At 43.6% G+C, this 22,551-nt stretch overlaps 1 protein-coding gene across 6 annotated transcripts in view; it reads right to left on the reverse strand.

Annotated features, from left to right (window-relative positions):
• LOC147035394 (monocarboxylate transporter 12-like) overlaps nucleotides 1-22,551 on the reverse strand; it is a 170,912-nt gene that overhangs the window by 92,286 nt on the left and 56,075 nt on the right. For 3 of the 6 annotated variants that reach the window (XM_085897717.1, XM_085897725.1, XM_085897707.1), the window contains exons 3-4: nucleotides 9,349-9,484; nucleotides 8,826-9,043 (exon numbers count right to left, since the gene is read on the reverse strand). In XM_085897717.1, the coding sequence (XP_085753843.1) occupies nucleotides 8,826-8,956 (131 nt within the window). In that variant the 5' untranslated portion in view covers nucleotides 8,957-9,043; nucleotides 9,349-9,484. Of the gene's footprint in view, nucleotides 1-8,825; nucleotides 9,044-9,348; nucleotides 9,485-10,106; nucleotides 10,354-22,551 lie in introns of those variants that run through there. The other 3 variants (XM_085897735.1, XM_085897742.1, XM_085897752.1) reach the window with 3 other exon arrangements.

The raw sequence follows: 22,551 nt of genomic DNA on the forward strand, positions 1-22,551 counted from the left end.
CAACCCGACTTGACTGCCTCGCAACAACTCCAACCAAAAACTAACTCTCTGCGCAACAACTCTTCTCATTCGCCTCATGCTCTCCGTTTTATAGACCGGCAGGACAAAACAATATGCAAATTTCCAGATCAGGATCTCCTCGAGGGCGGAGCCACGCTCGCCGATTGGACAGAGGAAAAGGGGCGTGAATCTCCCCTGATCCTAGAATTTGCATATCTCGATTCCAGACAGACGCGCCTGGAGGCGGGGCCAAGCTGCCCCGCGCTTCCTAATTGGACGGATCAGAAGTGGGCGTGTAGCATTCCTGATCCGAATTCTCCTCGGAAAGGCCGCTATTTGCACTCGCAGCTCGGCGCATATCTTGTACGAGCCCAGGACAGCCCGACGCTCGGTGCTCACAGGTGGTGCGGGAATGGCCGTAGAAGGAGGGAGGTGAAGGTGGTGGAGGGTTTCCGGCGGTGGCCGATGGCCATGGTGCCGTTTGGAATGGCGGTGATGTGATGTTTGCGGGAGCGAGTTGTGAAGGTAATGGTCGTGGCTGTTGGCATTGTTGTTGTCTGACGGTTGGAGCGTGGTTGGTTCAAAATAAAGATAAAACAGAAAAACGGCTATCTCAAAGCGTCGCAGCCCGAATGAATCACATAAATTCCCTCTATACAACGGGTTTGGGCTAACTACACATGTACTTACAGAGATATCTCACCTGAGTGCCCTTTATGGTGGTTTGCGAATTTCCACAACCGTAACAATATATTATACCATTCCTTTCGCGCTGTAAAGGCTCATCAAGCTGCTGAGGCAGTTTCATTGGCAAGGAGTACAGCCCTGGACAGGTCACCACTCCAACACAGGTTATACTGAATGGTTATTACCCCAGTACACAGGTGCTCATTTCACTGACCTCAGAAGGATGGCAGTCTGAGTCAACCCACTTGGTGTTAATTCAATGGTTCACAGGGGGCTTGAACTCAGGACTTTCAGGTACCAAGCCAGCCACCCGAACCACAAAGCAAATAGCAGGCTTGTCATCCTAACCGCTAAGCCAACAGCAGGCTTGTCACCCTAACCGCTAAGCCAACAGCAGGCTGTCACCCTAACCGCTAAGCCAACAGCAAGCTTGTCACCCTAACCGCTAAGCCAACAGCAGGCTTGTCACCCTAACCACGAAGCCAACAGCAGGCATGTCACCCTAACCGCTAAGCCAACAGCAGGCATGTCACCCTAACCGCTAAGCCAACAGTAGAATGGTCACCCTAACCACTAAGCCAACACCAGGCTTGTCACCCTAACCACTAAGCCAACAGCAGGCTTGTCACCCTAACCGCGAAGCCAACAGTAGGCTTGTCACCCTAACCACGAAGCCAACAGCAGGCATGTCACCCTAACCGCTAAGCCAACAGCAGGATGTCACCCTAACCGCTAAGCCAACAGCAGGCATGTCACCCAAACCGCAAAGCCAACAGCAGGCTTGTCACCCTAACTGCTAAGCCAACAGCAGGCTCATCACCGTAACTGCTAAGCCAACAGCAGGCTCATCACCGTAACTGCTAAGCCAACAGCAGGCATGTCAACCAAACCGCTAAGCCAACAGCAGACTTGTCACCCTAACCGCTAAGCCAACAGCAGGCTTGTCACCCTAACCTTAAGCCAACAGCAGGCTTGTCACCTTAACTGCTAAGCTGACAGCAGGCTTGTCACCCTTACTGCTAAGCCAAGGGCAGGCATGTCACCCTAGCTGCTAAGCCAACAGCAGGCATGTCACCCTAGCTGCTAAGCCAACAGCAGGCTTGTCACCCTTACTGCTAAGCCAAGGGCAGGCTTGTCACCCTTACTGCTAAGCTAACAGCAGGCTTGTCACCCTCACCTTAAGCCAACAGCAGGCTTGTCACCTTAACTGCTAAGCTAACAGCAGGCTTGTCACCCTTACTGCTAAGCCAAGGGCAGGCTTGTCACCATAACCGCTAAGCCAAGGACAGGCTTGTAGCTGGCGATGCTGTTGTGAGAGTCAGAGAAGAATTAATACCTCTGTTGTTTGACTGACGGTTTTGCTAACTAACGTATTTGAGATACAGCCCATAAATGGGATACAAAACATGAACTGTTCCACCTGGCAGAGGTATGTGCTCCATCGAGTGCCGTGCTACTTTGCACTATTTTGCCAAATTGTCACTCGATGAGTGATTTTTTGTTTTTTGTGATGAGTGAACGAAGTTTTTGCATGATATGTTAGTCAGCTTGTATGTTTTTTTTTTTTGTTTGTCTGTAATCACGAATAAAAAATTCTGCAGAGCACAGTTATCATTGGAAATTTTTGTAACTTCGCATATCAGAGGCCTATAGAGGTCCCTTTCAGCGCATAAAATTTTGAAGGTCAAGGTCAAAGGTCAAGGTCACTTTGTCGCAAATCAGGGGAGTCGACGAAACCCTTATTTTTTTGAGTAATTTTGATCGGATCGTCTTCAAACTTCATTGGAATATAGTTCATGGTCTGGCGCTCAGCTGATTAATTTTTGGTGGCGATTGGCCTTGACCTTCATGGTTAGCGCCTAAGGTCAAGCATATTTGACCCCAAGGTCAAATTTTCAAGTTTTAGGAACCATATCGTGTAGTACCTCAAATTGAACACCTCGATGAGTGATTTCTAGATATGTCAAGCTTGAGACATTATGACGGCATTTGGTGACGTTATGAGGCAAACGCATATTTTTCATGGTTACTCTGTAGAACGATTCTCATCGGAATCTCTCGTAGGCAGATATTCCTCAAGGAGTCGCTCCTGGTGGATAGCAGCTCTGTTCACCTCAGTGTGACCTTAAAGAAGTCACACGTGGTCACCTTTTGGCAAGATACGGGTCACCCTGCGGGTGACATTGGTTTATTTGTTTTTTGTTTGTCCGCACAGAACTTTCGTGTTTTTCTCCGCAACCGCTTGTCGGACGAAGACAAAATTTTCACCATAGGTGCGACTACTCATGTAGAATGTTTTAATCATGATTATGGCAGTATCGGTCATGTGGTGTGGCAGCCATGTTGCATAAATGGAAAGACTTTGGACCTCAATCTCTGAAACTACACCAAGGAAAAAATTGACACTTGGCACATAGGAAGTACTCCTCATGGGGAATAAGTGTGATTTTTGATGACGTCATAGGTGCCTTCATTATGACGTCATAATTGCATTTGTAGAACGCCACATCTGATCAGTATAAAAAATTTTTGAAGGTCATCTCGAGATAAAATGGTACACAGAAAATAATTTGATGAAGTCATTGGTCACGTGATTCGACAGCCATCTTGGTGTTTTTTTTACAAAAGCCTTCAAAAATCTTCTTCTCTGAAGTGGCTGAGCAGATCGAGGTGAAACTTTACACGTATGACAGCCTATCCATGAGGAACAAAAGGTTCACACATGATGTCATCGGTCACATGGTTTGGCAGTCACATTGGATTGAAGAAAAATATTAAATAATGTTTTCTCTGAAACCGCTTAATCAATCGATGTGAAACTTCACATTTATGATTTAGTAGTGATGGGAAATATATGTTTTAAATTTCAACTTGATCGGCCACATGATCTGGCAGCCAGAATTATTTAATATTTGCTGTTTATTAACCTCCGCCATTGAAGATCGGAGGTTACTGTTTTCACCCCTTTCTGTTTGTTTGTTTGTTTGTTTGTTTGTGAACATTATTACGGAAAAACTCCTCGACGGATTTCGACGAAACTTGGTGGGGGGATTAGGTATGGTCCAAGGATCATGCCATTAGATTTTGGACTCGGTCCAAAATCCAATATGGCCGCTATGGCGGCCATTTTGAAAAAATATTTTAATTGCTTTTTTATCATTTCTACATGTTTTAAGTGATTTCCACCCCTCCCCCAAAAAAAAAATTGCTAGAGAGAAAAAAAAATTTTGCAACTTTTTTTCATCCAAAATTTCGATTATTTTTTTTTTTTTTTTGCATTTCTACATGTTATAAGTGATTTCCAACAAAAAAACATGCAAAAATTTTAATTGCGGCTGATTTTGGAACTTCAGGTGGATATACCCACGTAAAATCAATTTCTGTCTCAAGGAATCCAGTTATGAGGAATGAATTGAGTATGTAAAAGTTAAAAGTAAAAGGGAAAGTTGCAAACTATAACTCTGTGAGCACTGTTGACATCAAATTGAATGAATAGGATATCAGGTTCACTTGAGTGACCTAGCAGTATTGGCGGCGGAGGTTTTGCACTCGACCGAGTGCTCCCCCTCAAGTTTAAGCTGTGATACTGCAGTGATATTTCAGAGTAAAACTACACCATTCCTGTTCATCAACATTTAAAAATACCTGTGAAACGTCTTTCCACAACCCTCCTGTAACCGATTGGAGCGGTTTATTGTTGCACAAAATGGCATTTTAACATTTATTTGGCTTTTTCAATCTGGGACACGTGCAAAAACTAACTGGATCCATGACAGGAGTCAGCCAAGTCGTGCTAACCAAGATGGTGCCAGTCACGTGACCTCAAACTCATGCCGGCTACACTTTTGATGGGTTATGAGCATTCTATTTATTTTCATTTCATTTCCCATAATATTTATTTTAAAAAAGGATGGTGGCTCCCATGATTACAAGTACGAAACGTAGAATTGATACTGAATGCCGATTCTTAAAAGGCTCTTGGACTGAGGCCTAAGTCACATTTGCTCTACGGCGAGGATACGGCGGCCGTACGCCCTCTGAATTGACAGAAACGTGTGGTGGCCGCGGAGTTTATGCGGTGGCCTCAGGGTGGCCCTACGCCATTTGGCTATATTTTACAGGCCATAGAGGTCGCCGTGGAATTATAACGCGGAGTTATAACTTTTTTCATTTCTACGTTCGCCGTAGCAATTCGACAAGCCAAAACAAAAGAACTGGTAAAATAAAATTTTTTTTTAAAAAGAACCCACTCGTTACCGTACGTCTGGCCGCACGTTCGCCTTAGGGCCCCCCCCCCCCTTCGGTCGTCTTGCATCTGCCTTGAAAATTATATGGCCGCCGCAGGAACGCCCTAAGGTCACCGTGTGACATCAAATCAAAGACTGTATGGCACCCCCACGTTTTCGGTCTCCACAATTTCTAAATGCACCATGCGGCTACCCGAAAAATAAAAACATATGTGACTGCTGCATTGTGTGACCGTGGAAATACTGCAGCCGCCCTATAATTGCTAGTGGCTGTAGATTTTGTAGACTCCACGGCCGCCGTGGCAAATGTGACTTAGGCCTGACAATTTGATTTTTTAGCTTATCTGGAATTGGAATTCCAGATAAGGAATTGTCATTGTGCACCGTCCGTCCGTCCGTCCGTCTCCTATTTCGACTTCTCCAGCGAAACCGCTGGGCCGATCTGGCTGAAAATTGGCAACAACGTTCTGTTCCTGACTGGTAGCAGGGATTGCAAAACTCATTCCAGTCACGTGACTTTAAGTAGGTAAAAATGGCAGACTTAGTAAATTCCCTCAAAAATCTTCTTCTCCAGACCCACCAGTCAGAATGCTATCAAATTTGGGTTAAAATATTAGGCCAGGGTCCAGATAAGCTACAGATCCAGTGGTTCTATTTTTAGCTCATCCATCTTGTCCACCCCATCCATCTTCTCCTGCCACTCCCCCCCCCCCATTCCTTCCCATCCCCATTGTGTGTGCAAGTCTCCCTCTATCTTGGCCTTCAATTCTGCTGTTGGTGTTTCACCCCATCTCTTGACTGTTCCTTTTGTCCTGTTACATCCTGATCCCTTCATTGTACTAGCTGTTTCACAAGTCTCGACTAGGTATACAAAAAATAAAAAATAAATATAAAATTCTGTAAACCAGAGTTCTGAGGCAGCAAACAAGATCAGTTTTTTGATAGCTGAAGCAATAGTCAAGAGAAGGAAACGATTGTCTGATGAGGAATATGTGAAATATTGTTTGGGCATATTTAAATGTGGTATGTCTTGACAAAGAGAAAATTAGCCTTTCACATCAGACCCTTCCTGGAAGAGTAAATGACCGAACATTCAACATTCAAAATTCTCTGATAAAAGGACAATGCCTTTTGGTTTTATAGTTTAGTGCTCGATGAAAGCACAGATGTGAGTGATACAGCTCAACTGGCAATCTTTGTACGAGGAGTCACCAAAACTTTTGAAGTCATTGAGGAACTACTCGACTTATGTCCAATGAAAGGTACAAAAACGAGACGAGACATTTTTGATGAACTAAAACGTGTCTTGGTGGAATTCAATCTTCCAGGCAACAAACTTTGTGGTCTAACAACTGATGGAGCCCCTGCGATGACAGGAAAGCACAATGGATTTGTTCGTCTAATGCTCAACTCGGCAACTCATCGTCATTACGCATCACTGCATAATTCGTCAACAACAGCAATGTGCAAAGACCCTGGAGGTGAATGATGTGATGAAAAAGGTTGTTTATGCAGTCAATTTCATAAGGCCCAGGGGGGCTCAATCACAGTCATTTCAAATTAAGCCTTTCTTACAGAGGTACATTCAGACCATGATGATGGCCTTTACTTCAGCCATGTCCGTTGGCTCAGCGTAGCGGCCACACTAGGCAGATTCTGGTCACTGGTTGAAGAAATAAAAACCTTCATGACAAACAAAGGAAAAGATGAAAGCTTCAAGGACGATGATTAGTTGTTGAATGCCTTAGCATTCCTAGTTGACGCCACCAAGTATCTTGCAGACTTGAATGTGAAACTACAAGGAAAGGATCAATTTGTAAGCAAACTGTATGAGCAGGTCTAAATGTTCATTCAGAAACAGTTGATCACGAAGAAAGTTGTGCATTTCACAACATAATCAACAAGGTATGTTGAGACGGCGAAGCGATCGTCAACCTGAGAGATAATTTCCAAGAAAGATTTGCGGAAGTCAGAGAACACTGTGATGAACTGAAGGTGTTTGCAGATCCATTTGGAAATGATGCCACTGACGCTCATGATATGTTCCAACGGGAACTAATTGAGATCCAAAATGATGGTGACATGAAGAGACCTTTGTGTAAACAACAGTCATGAAGAGAGCTTTGTGCAAACAACAGTTCACAGAGCACAGGGACCTTATGACATTTCAGACAATATATTCCCTCAGACTCTTTCCTAATCTATCAAAACATGCCCTTTGATTCGTTACCCTGTTTGGCAGCACATATTGCTGCAAACAACTTTTCTCAAGAATGAAAGATGTCAAAACAATCCTGAAATACAGACATTTATCAGGAATACGCTGTGTATCGCTACATCAAGTGTGCGGGCAGACATTGACTACTCGTGCAAGCAAAAACAATGCCAGAACTTCTCAATAAATCACTGTTTAGTAATAAGAAAGTAAGCTCATAAATTAGTCTTCTAATTTTCAATTTCTTTCTGAAAATGCACATTTTTGGGGTTTTGACAAATGTTTTTTTCAAAAAAATTGAACAATCTAATGCTTTATGCAATTTGCTCATCGGTCCTCGATGCGGGGCAAACATTGCAACGTAGCTTGCAGTAGCCCTTACGTAAAAAGATAAACTTGCAGACGTAAAACTGCAATGTCGCCCTTACGAAAAAGGTTGTACACCCCTGATTTAGAGCATAGGGCACAGCCAAACAACAATATGTCAGCAACCATAGCAAATGCCTCATGGCCTCTTTGATAGGCCCAAAGGCCTCATCCTGCATCGACGTTCCTTCCAAAGGAATTCATAATAATCGGCATCTCAAGCAAAACACCATGTGGAGAGTGGTCAGAACATTATGTTTCCTCTGATAGCAGATCTACTGTTTCATTCAATAACTCTCATGAATCGCACTTCATTATCCACATTCCTTGTCGCGTTGTGAAAACAATTTCACGCTGCCAAGATCTCCAATTTATATGAAAGCGCACGTAACATCACATGTTGTTTACGCATTACCTCTCCTCAGTGACCCCATTTCAAAATGATGAAATATGAGCTGCAATCAAAACCACTGAATGATGCGCCAAGCATACAGGACACAACAAAAAAGTCCCGATATCTGGTTGCTTAAGTTTTTTTTTAAATCATGGCAATATTTACTATCCAGCAGATTTGTTCTTCTTCATTGATCTAAGGCACATGGAGAAGCTTGTACATATATGACATAGATATTAGTTGACTTTTACATAAGTTCCAAAGACATTAGTAGACAACAGACAAACACATGTACAGTAGATGGAATTTGAACCCAGATTCCCTGCATCACAAGCCAGGGACTCGGATGGGAGCACTAACAGACGAACCCATTTTATAAACTGGAAGAGCACTCGGTAGAGCGCATGCCTACACCTGGATCTGCATTCAGATATTCACCAAAATCGAATCAATTCGTCATGGTCAGACACCCAAAATGTCCACCAAGTTTCATCCGAATCCGTCTTCAACTTTTTGAGATATCGTGCTATATATCATTTTTGGCCCGATATCTCAATGGTGAAGAATTACTTTTAAAATTCTAGTAGTCGGATCCGGATCTTCACCAAAATGTAATCAGTTCGTCCTTGTCACACACCGAACATGTCCACAAAATTTCATCCAGGTCCGTGCACAACTTTTTGAGATATCCTGTACACAAACGGACGAACAGACAGAAAGGGGTGAAAACATGACCTCCTTCACCTTTGCTGGTGGAGGTGGTAAAGATTGAAGTTGTGATAAAAAGTGGATGACAGTGCAAAATTATAGAAGTGAAAGTCAGGAAATGTCAGATTCACACTTCACATATTTCATTGAAACTTTTAATCAGGATAATTATCTACCGGTACTTGCAAGTGTAGCTTTATCCACTCACCTTGTCACGGCTCGGGTGCACAATGAGACGGTGAAAGCTGCAGCCACCACCACCCAGCCCCAGTTGCTCTCCCTCCTCTTAATCCCAACATTGCTCAAAGAATCTCCAGCTTTGGCCAAGGAAGGAGGCATTCTGAGGAGAGGTGAGGCTGCCAGACAGGACAGGAGCAGTGGAAGCTTCCAACTTGTTGACTGTGGATTTGAGGAACCAAACACTGTCTGTATGGGAGGTGTGAGGGAAAACGTGTTGCAATTTTGAATTGAAACTTTGATAAAAGGGTGGCAGGTAGTTTATTTTTATTGAGCTCTGGAAGTCAAGAAAATAAAAAAAACAGCATTTGTAACAGTAAGGGTGCTGCATCATGGTGCATGTTTTTCAAAGGCTGGCTGTGCCCCTTCTGCAATCATCTCAAAGTTAAAGATCCATGATATACTTCATAAAAGCAATATGCAATTTGGTGTCTGTCTGTCTGTCTGACCGTGATACATTCGGTTGTTCCTTATCCAATCTCAACCAAACTTACCAGGGGGACTAAGGATCACACGGTGGAGGTTGTAGCGACTTCACTTGCCCCCTCCCCAAGGGGGATTTCCACCTTGGACGAACTCCGTGTTGAGGTGTATAAATAGCTCAGTCTGGTGTTTCGTAGGGCGCAGTACCTGTTGGAAGTAAAACAAACAAAAAAAGTTTAAAAAGAAAAAACACAAACAAACAATATAACCACAAACTATTCTATGAGTTCTTTGCAACAAATTATTACCTTTTTGAACAGTCGCAAATGAAATGAATTTGGAGCAAACCCAGGGTGTGTTCCATTACCAATCAGCTTGCTATCACTTGCCAATGTAGCAGTTCCTCATCAACCGTTTCAATGGAGTGCTTGCTTCAGTGCTTAAGCCACTTGGTGAGTGCTCTACAAGCTGCCTGGAAATGGAATACACCTCTGATATCCTTGAGACAGTATATGCTTATTGCGTTCCCCACAGACTAACGGATCCGAGCCGTCTCAACTTGATCGGCCTCCAGGTCCGGTGCTCAAATGAGTCTTTACGCATGAATGATGTATCCCATTGCCTGTCCCATTTTTCTAGACATAATAATTTGTGGACTGTGCATGGATTGTTTATAACTTATATATTGGGGCCTGATATGTCAATTTTCCCAACCATGGCTTCAAGTGTGACGTGCAATATTTCCCCTGACACCCTTACGGCCCAATTGTGACCTTTATTCGACGCATGACTCAATTTGTAACACACACTCGCCTTTAGGCTGTCTCACCTGCGTTTGAATCCAGACCCACCTACAAACCGTCATCCTGATGTTTCACAAACATGGCGATTCTTCGATGTGTGTGCTGTCCCTCGGATGGACATTTAACTGGGCATCCCATCTGCCGCCATAAGTTGGTGGATGTTAAAGATCTCATGGTGTCCTTTGCGAAGAGCAGGCGTGCGATGAACAAATTCCAAATTCCTCCTCTAATTTTAGTCGAACGTGAGGCATCGGCAGCTGGTTCGTGCAAGACTTGGGCCAAGCTTGCACTGCCAACCTGACAGGAACATGGTAATAACTGTGGCCATTAAGGAAGAATAATAATAACTAGCAGGGACCTGTGGAAATTCTACAGAATGCAAAATGTGACTTAAAGCCCTCAACTCCCCCCACACCCATCTCACAAACCCCAAGTCCTCAATGTCCACCTCCCAAAACCAAGTCCTCACTTACCCCCTCTCAACCCTAAGACATCAATCCTCTCCCAACTCCAAGCCTTCAAACAACCTCCCCACCCGTCATGGTCACCTGTCTTGTACATACATCACCAACTAATAATACATCCATCTCTGACATTGGTGCCCTCTCTGTTCAGCTCGAATGTCCTGAAGCTGTTCTTAGCTCATTTCCCTTCGGTGGTGCTGACCTCTCTCTCTCTCTCTCTCTTTTCCGCTCTCATGGCATCAAGCTGTTCTTGGCTCATTCCCGCTCAGTGCTGCTGATGCCGCTGTTTGTCTTCAGCTCCTCTTACCTCTTGTTGTGTCTCCCGGAGGCACACACAGTGCTGCTGCACACACTCTTTAGTCGCTGCTCGGATAGCCTCGCTTTCATCTGTTCTGGCACACCGCCCACGCTAATGATCTGTCTGGGCAGGTCTGATTACCTTTGCCAACAAAGGTGAAAGAAAATGTTTTCACCCCTTTGTGTTTGTTTGTCTGTTGTTTGTTTGTGTGCAGGATATCTCAAAAAGTTGTGGACGGATTCGGACGAAACTTTGGTGCACATGTTGAGTGTGTGACAAGGACGAAGTGATTCAATTTTGGTGAAGATCCGAATCTGGATCCAATGATTTTTAAAATGATTCTTCACCATTGAGAGAACGGGCCAAAACGATATAGTACTGTGTAGCATGATATTTCAAAAATGTAATGGGCCCGATATGTTCTCGTGGATCAGGCATTGATTGCGTAGTAGAGGTATCAGCGCCACTAAGTGCCCTTCTATTTGTGCTTTGTTGTGGCCAGGTGTCACCCTCCACACTCATATTGTGGGTAATTCCACTGAAAATAAAAAAGGTGCTAAATTGGTGATCCAACAAGAACAAAAGCAGTGAGGATCAATATCGGGATCTGGCAATTCTCACGATATGCCCCAGTGTGTGACGCGTGTACACACACACACACACACACACACACACACACACACACACACACACACACACACACACACACACACACACACACACACACGTCAAGGCTCTAAAACAGTTTTTTCATCATTTTGAAACACTCGGCAAAGTGCCACACAGTTATGATCAAAATTGTATTCTGCCCCCCACTTATAAATCGTAATTACATAATGCTTCCCTCCACTTCCCCTTTACTTCCGTTCTTCAACGCAAAAGGGCAAATTGTTACATCATCATTACAGAAGTTACATCATCAGTACCCTCCAGAAGCATTGGTACAGTGAAGTCAAATGTGTTGTTTTTGCTATTTACTCAAGAAATTTGGATTTGAGATCAAAAGATGATATGAGGCAAAAGTACAGAAAGTCAGCTTTTATTCCTCGTTATTTCTATGCATATATGTTTTACCATTGTATAACAATAGCACTTTTTCCCCTATTTCCCCTATTTTAGGTAACATAAGTATTGGCCCAAATGACTGACAGGAGTTTCTTGTCGCATTGATTGTTCACACATAAAAGATCTGTGATGGTCTCGTCTTGGTTTTGGCCGTTGCTTTTGCCTTATGAGTCTGTAGGCATAAACCAACATGAAGACCATGGATCGCTGTCTATGAAAGAAAAGCGAGCGATTTGCAAGCTAAAAAGAAGAGAAAAATTCAATTTGAACCATAGCACAAAAGTTGGGAATAGCGAATACAACAATCAGGAATATCTTGAAAAAGAAAGAAACCATTAGTGGACTTAGCAATAGACAACGGCCAGGTCGGCCAAGGAAAACAACTGCAGTTGATGACAGAAAAATCATCAGAGCTGTGAAGAAAAACCCGAAAACAACTGTCAGTGACATCACCAGCAACATCCAGAGTGCAGGGGTGAAAGCTTCACAATCTACTGTTCGCAGAAACTTTGACAGCAGAATTACAAAGGCAACACCGCAAGGTGGAAACCTCATCAGCACCAAAAAATAGAAAGGCCACATTACAATTTGCCAAGAAGTACAGAGTTGAGCCAGTAGAGTTGTCGAACAAAGTTTTTTTTGGACAGATGAGACCAAGATAAACCTTAACCCAAGCGATGGAAAGGTGAAAGTGCAGAGAAAGGAAGGAACTACACATGATCCAAAGCATACTACCTCATCTCTGAAGCATTGTGAAGGTAGTGTCATGGTTTGGGCTTGCATGCCTCTGGAACTGACTTACTCATCTTTATTCATGATGTAACTAATGATGGCAGCAGCAGAATGAATTTGGAAGTGTGCAGAAACATTTTTGTCTGCTGATGTACAAGAAAATTCCTCCAAACTCATTTGGCGGCACTTCGCCATGCAGCAGGACAACGACCAAAAGCACACTGTCAACGTAACCAAGGAGTTCATCAGTGGCAAAAATTGAAGGTTTTAGACTAGCCGAGTCAATCTCCTGTTTGAAATCCAATGGAGCTTGCATTTCACTTATGCAATAGAAGACTCAATTAAGAAACCACCAAACCAAACAACAACTGAAACTGCTGTAGTCAAGGTTTGGCAAAGCATCTCAAAGGAAGATACCAAGAGTTTGGTGATATCAATGGGTCACAGGCTTTGCAGTTATTGCATTTAAGGGATATCCCGGCGATGCATGACGTCATCACCGGGTGTCGAAGGAAGGGAGTGCTGAGTTTTCACTCCATTTGTTTTTACTTACGAAATCTAAAGATTTCGTAAGTATATTGATGACTTCCGTCCTCTGTTTGTGTGTTTGTTTGTTTGTTTGTTTGTTTGTGTTTGTGTGTTTGTTTGTAGGCACGATAACTCGAGAACCGAGGAAGCGACCAATGTCAAATTACACCATGTGATTCAGGAGGGTGATGGCTAGCGCTGATTAGATTTTGGTCAAAATCGGTCAAAGGTCAAGTTCACAGTGAGGTCAAACACAATTCTGTAAATTCATGTGGAGAAATGGAGTATTTTTGCTTCGATCGACGTTACGAGTTCGTTTTAACTTCAATTTTAATTTTATCTTCGGTTTTTGTGATCGCTTAGGATGCTTAAAACTCGGTTGTCGAAATTCTGGTAAAAATCGGATGTTTTGGAGACGTTTTAAGATTGTATAAAAAATATTTCACTCGCCGCATCACAGCTCGTCACGTGGTGCAGCGCGCTCGAGCAAGAGCAAACGCGTCGTTGATCATGTAAAGGTTTTCCATGTGCGCGCTGACGGTGTTTTCGATAAAGGTGGTGTTTAAAAGTCATTTTTTATCCCAATAAAGGTTATCGTCGCATGCCTGACTCGCTAAGCCGTCGGATTATGTAAAGATTGTTGGTGGATGGCCGAATATTACGGTTTTGTGACTTTGATAAAATAATATTAAATAATTGCGTGGAGAAATGGAGATTTTTGCTTCGATCGACGTTACGATTTTTGATGGTTTTGTACAGAATCATCGTAGAAACTTCTGGTTTGCGTCGCTACCTTCTCTAGAGACAGCTTTTATTAGAGAAGGTCAGAGGTCAAGTTGACGATTTCGTAAGTACCAGTCTATGACTGCTTGTTTGTTTGGTTGTTTGTTTGTCTGGGCGATATCTCAGCCATCCAGTGAGCGAGGAAGCTGAAATTTGGGGACAAAAGTGAAGATGTGCTTTGGTGAAAAGCCTTTTCTTATTTTTTTTATATATCAATTAATTAATTAAATAACTCTTATCCATTTATTTATTTTCTATGTCATCTGGGCAATATCTCGAGCACCTTTTGAGCTCGGAAACTGATATTTGGACACGACAATGAACAAATGATTTGGTTATAAAGGGTATTTTTGATTTATTGATTTATCAATTAATCGATTAATTATTCATTTTTGGATTAATTACTTAATTTTCAAAGAGTTACAGATTCGGATGAAACAGTGGTGGTTTAGCAATTGATTGAGAAATCAATTATTTTTTGACTATTATTTATTTTCATTCTGCAATTCATCACTGAATCAATCAATTATTGCATACCGCTCCCTCTAAATTCGGGCTCCACGTGCTACACAGCGGCATTGCCGGAGCACCAAAGGCAATGTCACGCGCTGTAGGATTTCTTTATTTATTTGGTATGTGGCCTGTGTACTTTGAACGTACCGCTACTTGTTCATCTTTTGATCTCAAATCCAAATTTCTTGAATAAATAGCAATAATAACAAATTTGACTTCACTGTTCCAATACTTATGGAGGGCCCTGTATTTCTTCAGTTTTATATTTAAACTCTTTTAAGCCATTTGTGACTTCATGGAAAGCGCAATGAAAATGATGTGCTGAAAACATATGTGACCATGAGCAGGTCATGGCCCGTCACGATAGTTGATGCAACTCACAAACCCACAAGATGTGCAGAAAATAGATGTGGCAATAAACATCACAAAACCAATGATCTTCCTGATGCATACATACACATACCATTAAAATTAAAGAATAACCTCGGACAAAGACCTTTTATGACATGGGTTCAAGTCCTGCTTGAGAGAATGCCAATCACCTTCCGACTTCAAACCTTCAACACCCCTCCTCACCCATCATGGTCAGCTGTCCATCAAACAATCCCACGAGATATGCGGAAAGGACATGTGACAATAAACGACCCAAAAACCAATTATCTCCTGATGTTTGTGTGTGTGTATGTGTATGTATATATGTGTATGTATGTATATATATATATATATATATATATATATATATATATATATATATATATATATATATACATATATATACATATATATACATACACCCACACAAACATCAGGAGATAATTGGTTTTTGGGTCGTTTATTGTCACATGTCCTTTCCGCATATCTCGTGGGATTGTTTGATGGACACACACACACACACACACACACACACGCACACACACATCGTTAACCCTTAGACGTGCAGGTGTCAACAACTTCACACCTTTCCAGTCCTGGAGTCTGGCAAACGTAAGTGTGTAAACATTTTTTCATCGTTTTACTATTATTTTATTCTTTTGTAATCAGAGTCGATGCTCCTGAATGAGTATTTCCTCAAAAAAGTGATTTATTGACTCTTTTATTTGGAAGATATCTCCACAACTTTGTCAAAAACTTTATACCTTTCCAAGTGTCGGGATTTGGAAAACCATAAGACGAACAGTAAGACGCATAGACTTGCAAAGGTCGTGGAACTCGTAAAATCATGAGAATAAAAAGAATAACCTTACCTTTACCAAAGGAATCGAAGCAGCTATCTAATCTCAAAGATGCTAAAACCACCAAAGGGAAGTCGATGCGAGAAGTCGATTTGAATATGAAAAGCTCACAGGAAGAAATGAAATGCAGAAACATATTTAAATATTTTAGTGGAATGAAATGACGTCCAGAATGATTCAGCTTGTTTCCCTTTCCCCTCCCACCCTCCACCCTCCATGATCCGTGCCCCAGGCGAGATACTCTTTTAGACTTGGGGGATTTCAATGCATCGACTGAAACTGATTGGGATGGTTATAGGACATGTATTGGTCCCCATGGGTCTGGAAATGTGAACCTGAACAGCACTAAGTTCCTTGATTTTGCAAGAAGTCATGGACTTAGGGTGGCTGGGTCATGGTTTCAGCGCCCACAAGCTCATCGCTGGACTTGGTATTCCAACGCTGGCGGTGTGGCAAAGGAGATTGACCATGTCCTCATTGACGGTCGTTGGAGAATTATCCAGAACTGCAGGGTCTACCGGAGTGCTCAGTTCCTCAATACTGACCACAGGCTTGTTGTAGCAACTCTAAAGTTGCAGCATCAATTCGGGAGAATGGTGCCATCCCAGTCTAGGCTGGATGATGGCAAGCTCAAGGATGAGAGGATGGCTGAGGAGTTTGTGAACAGGCCGAGTGGAGATTTGGGGGGGGGGGGGTCTGGGTGCTTTGGGAGGTCCTGAAGAGTTGTGGAGTGCCTTCAAGACCACTGTCCTTGATGTTGCCGGTGGATGTGTTGGAACTCACCATAGGGCAAAGAAGAATTTTTCTCTCTCGAGAAACACTGGATACCATTGACCAGAGTCGCAGGGCCAGGCTGATTGGCAGAGCTGAGCTGTTCAGAGAGCTGAGGCGTAAAACTGTGCATGCACTAAGGGTGGATAAGGAGGCCTATGTGGGAGGAATCTATGAGGGGGTTGAGCATCACCTGTGGTCAAGGGATTCTCATCCTGCTTACTGGGGAATTCTTGCATTGCGTTCATCCAAGCCCATCCCGTGGTGCACTGCAGTTAGAGCAAAGGGTGGTGGTCTCTTGACAGAGGAGTCAGAAGTGAAGGACCGCTGGGCTGGCTACTTTGAGCGGTTGTTCCAGGCTGATCCACCAATGATCAAGTTGGATGTCGGGGTGTTATTATCCCTATTGCTGACCCTACAATCAACTGTGGTCCACCTTCGTTTGTGGAAAAACCTGTTGTGGTGAACCGGTTGAAATGGGGTAAATCTCCTGGGATCTATGGCATCCATGCTGAACTTCTCAAGGCTGGTGGAAATGCTGTACTTGTGTAATTGCGCACAGTTCTGTGCTCTGCCTGGAACACAGGCATCATCCCAACTGACTGGAAGAGGGGCCTTGTTGTCCCTCTCTGGAAAGGGAAGGGTGATCGCCAGGACTGCAACAACTACTGAGGGGTGACGTTGTTCTCAGTGCCGGGCAAGGTCTTTGCTCGGATAATTCTTGATAGGGTTTGTACCATCTGCTTGAGCACCAGCGTCCAAATCAGTCAGGCTTTACACCAACGAGGTCAACGATTGACTGTACCTTTGCTCTTCGGATCCTCACTGAATGCAGATGACAGTTTCAGCAGGGACTGCTTGCAGCCTATGTTTTTCTCTGCAAAGCTTTTGATTCAGTGAATCGGGATGCCCTCTGGAGGATTCTTGGTCTTCGTGGGGTGCCACCGAAACTGATCAATCTGATGCCTGAACTATACGCTGGTACTGAGTGCTGTGAGATGTGGTGGTACCATCTCTAATTTATTTCCAGTTGCTCCTGCAGTTTGTCATGAGTGCGTACTGGCCCCCACTCTTTGCAGTGCTTGTATGGACTAGATCCTGGGGAGGATGTCAAGATCTCTGTCCTTGATTTCGCAGATGATGCAATCATCTTTGCAGAGACACCAGATATCCTTTTGGATGGGGCTGAATGAGGAGTCGGAGCCACTGGGATTATGGGTTTTCTGGGTCAAAACTAAGATCCAGGCTTCCAATGACGTCTTGGATGCTGCTATGTTGTCTGTACCTGTTTGTGGTGAGGATATTGAGGTCACGGAGAGATTCACTCAAATTGGCAGTGATATTCATGTCTCTGCTGGCTGTGAGCCAGAGGTCAACAGACGTCTGGGTCGGGCCTGGGGAGTCATGGATTCACTGAATCATGGGGTGTAGCGCTGCCGGTACCTGTGCTGGAGGACGAAAGTCTGAGTCTTCAGGTCCTTGGTGCTTCCAGTCTTGCTCTACGGATGTGAGACTTGGACTCTGACCAGGGATCTGAGATGGTGACTTAATTCCTTTGGCACCAGGTCTCTTCGGAGAATCCTTGGCTATCTCTGTTGAGACTTCTTGTCCATCGAGTGGTTGCTGAGAGACTCAAATGAGATTTGTTACCTGTATAGTCCATGAGCATCAGCTGCGGCTTTTTTTTGACATGTGGCTTGTTTTCCTGATGCTGATCCTGCTCTCCCGATTCTCTCAGCAAGGGAGCCTCGTGAGTCGCGGAGGTCAATGGCCGACCACATGCCTCGTAGTTGCAGCAGGTTGATCAGCATCTCAAGGAGATGGGGGTGGTCCAGGCATCTGCCTGGTGGATGGTCAGACAGAGTCCCCTTGAGTTCTGGCGGAAAGTGGACGCAGCAGCGTGCTGCTCCGGCGCATGTTCCCATACCTGACCTGACTGAACTCCAAGTTTTGAATTCGTTACCAGGAACTAATGTTTTGCTAATGAGGTAATTAGGAAACCCTGAGGACCGGAACAGAAGTGTTATGGTAAGAAACTTTTCCCTCCAACCTGAATGAAATATTTTTATATTTATGCCACAGAATTATATGGAAGTAAGTTATCGGAGCATACAAGGAGGTTCATGCAAAGAAAAAATTACATAGAAAACATTTTGGCAATACCGCTGGGCACTCACCTGGTAGCGGCTGGATAAGATAACCAGGCAACCGCTAGTAGGCGTGGATGACCCACAAAATATGTAACGGAGAAGAAAGTAAATACCTATGGATGTTTTTTTTTAATGCCATAAACAAACTTTCATAAATCACGGGTGATGAAGGTGCTGGTCAAGTTTCATCGGAATTGTGTGTGTAATTTCAGAGAAGAAGTTGCAAGTATTTGTGGATGGATGACGCACCATCCCAAAAGCTTGCTGGAACTACATTTCAGGTGAGCAAATTACATCGCATAACACCCTTGCCGGGTCCCTGACAACCTGGTCCTGCATCAAAGTAATAATGACCTCAGACTAATTTCAAACGACATGGGTTTAATCTCTGAGAGAATGCCACATATCTATTTGGGCGGTGCACAAGTTAACAGACCGCTATCTCAATCGTTGAGGCCAATCTTCACAAGGCCATAGCATGGATTGGCTCTAATTGTTTTAACTGTCGCTTTGGTAAGTTTTACAATTAAGGGAACACTTCTAGTGAGTCAGAGATGCCAACTTTTGGAAATCAGAATTAGGGAGGATTTTCAACCGACACCAAATTATGTGCGCCAAGCGCACATCTCGAGCGCGGAGCGCTCGACCCTTGCGCCGGGGTCCATGGCCCGCCTTAGGGCCCTGGAAGCTCTGGGGTTCTAGACGCTCTCTAGTGCCCTCTGAGCCCTATTTTGGAGCATTTAACATGTTAAGAATTCCCACTTTTTGAACAAAAAAAGGGGAAAATTGTGCACTTTTTAATGTTACATGTATGTTAATATTAGTAAGTTAGGGGACAATCAAAGATTAACAAAAAGCACAAAAGAAGCAATATTTTTCTTACCTTACTGGCTGGTACTACTGCTGCTTGCTTTTTCCATGGCAGCTTTGCTGAGTGACAGCTGTGTGGCTCTTTTAGCCCTTCTGATTATGTCTTTGCTGTATTCTCTCTGGTAGCAAGGGGTGCTATGAGCTAGTTTTTCAATTAAGAGAGCTTCCAGGGTTTTGACACTCAAATTGGGACGAAATTCAGTATGATTCTTCCGTACAAGACTGAGTGCCCGCTCACATGATGCCGTCGAATGAGGAATGACCAAGATTCCCTTCATCACTTTGCTCAAATTAGGATACTTCTTGGCACCAGTGCAGGGATCTGTGAGCTGTGAAATCCGATGCCACTGCTCATCCACTCTCACTGTCTCAGTAGCAATTGTAGCTATGGAGGCGTCTGCCTGGTAGTGAGCCAATTCACTCTCAAGACTGTCTATGTCACTATCACCGCCACTGAACAGACAGGGGAATTTCTTGATGAAAAACTCCACACAGTCAAACCCCACTTCTTGGTGTAGCTTAACATCCAGAACCTGAGCATGCTTGGCTAATTCATCATCTAGCGGCCAGGTTTTGAAGATGTAATTGCAGGCTTTCACATAATATGAGCGAACTGCACTGAAGAAACCTTGGATGTCTGACTCACTCAGAGTGAAGGTGGATTTCTTGAGACTCCTTTGTTCCCTTATATACAGTTTGGCATCGTTCCCAATCATGAGGTCCTCATCATTCTTCTGATGATTTCTGTCAGAGAAGGGTACATTTACCAGAGCAACCGATGACACCGATGGTTTCAAAACCGTACGAAGATATCTTTCAGAAGACCATTCAATTCTCCGTGCAGGAGATGAATACAGGGTTCGTCTCTTTGGAGCAGAGAAGATTCCCCCTTCTCAAAAAGCTTGTTAGCATATCGAAGGAAGAAACAATAGAGTTTTGTTTGTGGAGACAAGAACATCCTGTTGACACGTTTTTCTCTAGATTCCTGCACAGTGTTTGAGGAAGATGCGCTTTTAGTTGTAGAACTCGTAGTACACTTAGCCGCAGGGCGATCACACTTGCGTTTACTGCCAGCAGAAGAGGTCAGACTCGTAGTACCAGATCCAATTTTACGTTTGAGGAGAGAGCTTGAGGTAGGTGCAGCCAAGGAAGAAGACCTCTGATTCGAAGGTTTTGCTGAGCTTCTATCAAGTGATTTGGCAAAAGCAGAACTTAACTTGGGTCCTTCTTTGCCTGTAGATGGGACTATCACAGTCTTTCTCGACTCTGAAGGGATCTGCTTTGTAGATGAACGTGATGAAGGGCCGGTGATGCTACCTGCTCTCAGCATTGGTTTTGGTGCTGTCCCTGCTGTCTTCTTCGCAGCAGATACTGCAGTGGTAGTGGTGAATGCTGCTCCACTAGTGCTTGATCCTGCAGTGCCAGTACTGGCAGTAGATACAGTGCCGTCCTTCTTGCTCGTTGTTAGAGTCTTGGCTACAGTTGGTTGCATTTTTCTTCGGACTTCTTCTTTGAAGAAGAGGCGAAGTGGCTCCCACTGTTCAATCAGCCTGTCTAGGCACTGACCAAGGGACAGCCACCTTGTTGCGACATGCTTCAGAATCTTGTGTGTCGGGGCATCACAGAGTTCTTGCAGTACTTTCACTCCTTTGACGCGTTTACTACTTTTGTCCAAGTCGTAGTAAATATCGATGAGAAAGTCATCTAATTCAATGGGGAAGGCCTGAGCCGCCTTCTTGGCCGTATTGTGCATCATATGGCAAGGGCATCCCATGATGTAGCACTCTGGATTTTGTTTGTGGATATAAGCAGCGACTCCTTTGTGCTTGCCCACCATGACAGAGGCATTATCAGCACAAAAGGAAACACAATTTCCCCACGGAATTTTCCTGTCACAACTCATGATCAAGCAGTTTGAAAATGTTTTCTCCAGTGGAATCTTGTTTGCACGCAGGCAAACTTAGCAAACCTTGCTTCACAATCCCAGCACTGTTGTCATAGTACGAAATCAGGACAGGATATAGCTGGGCCTCACCACTGTCATTGCTACAGTCTGTAGCTAGGCTAAATGGAGCTAGTCTAGCAATATCGGCAATAGATGAAGCAGTAACATTTGACAACTCACCAATTACACTGGTCAACAACAAATTTGTTGTCTGCATTTTTTAAGCTGATTTAGGACGAATCTGATGCGCTGAATCCAAAACTCACATTAGTTTTGTTCAATCAGGTCAAGTTTTTGAGATATGGCCACATGTCGTTTTTTACATTTTTGTTCACATGTACGCATGTGTGGAGCATTTTAGAAGAAGTTGGTGGGGTAAAATGTCATGTCAAATAATTGTTTTGATTGGAAATAATTATTTTAATGACAAGAAGTATTCAGGTACGATAGTTCTAGGTGATTATGTCGAAAAGGGATCAGTTTGAAGTCATAAAACCTCAAAATCTTCCAAAATTGGTGAGGCAAAGCATAAAGTTCGTGGATCAAAACTAAAGTTAATGGGGCAGATTTTGTAATAATGTGATACAAAAAAGTTGTATTTCTTGAAATAACGAACTCTGAAGAATGTACAATACCTACATGCGCCAATTTATGACATGGCCTTCTGCTCCAGCTTGGAGTGCCACAGTACGAACCCAAAGATTGGAGACTGTTCATTGACAGCAGCAAGCGATCACTGAAATGTGTTCTGCTACACAACGGCAACCAGTTTGCCTCTGTACCCATCGCTCACTCGACTACACTGAAGGAGAAGTATGAAGCGGTGAAGTACGTGCTGGAGAAAATTGGTTATGATCAGCATAAGTGGTTTATTTGTGTTGACCTGAAGATGGTGAACTTTTTGTTGGGACAACAGTCTGGCTTCACCCAAGTACCCATGTTTTCTGTGCATGTGGGATAGTAGGGACCGTGCTCAGCATTACACGAAGAAGGACTGGCCTGTGCGGGAGGAATTGGTGCCATGCAAAGAAAGAAACGTCATCAACGACCCTCTGGTGGACAGAGACAGAATACTCTTCCCACCGCTGCACATCAAGCTCGGCTTAATCAAGCAGTTCAC

This window comes from Eptatretus burgeri, chromosome 1 (assembly GCF_056783735.1).
Source record: "Eptatretus burgeri isolate ZD-2024b chromosome 1, Ebu_testis_v1, whole genome shotgun sequence".
NCBI lineage: Eukaryota > Metazoa > Chordata > Myxini > Myxiniformes > Myxinidae > Eptatretus > Eptatretus burgeri.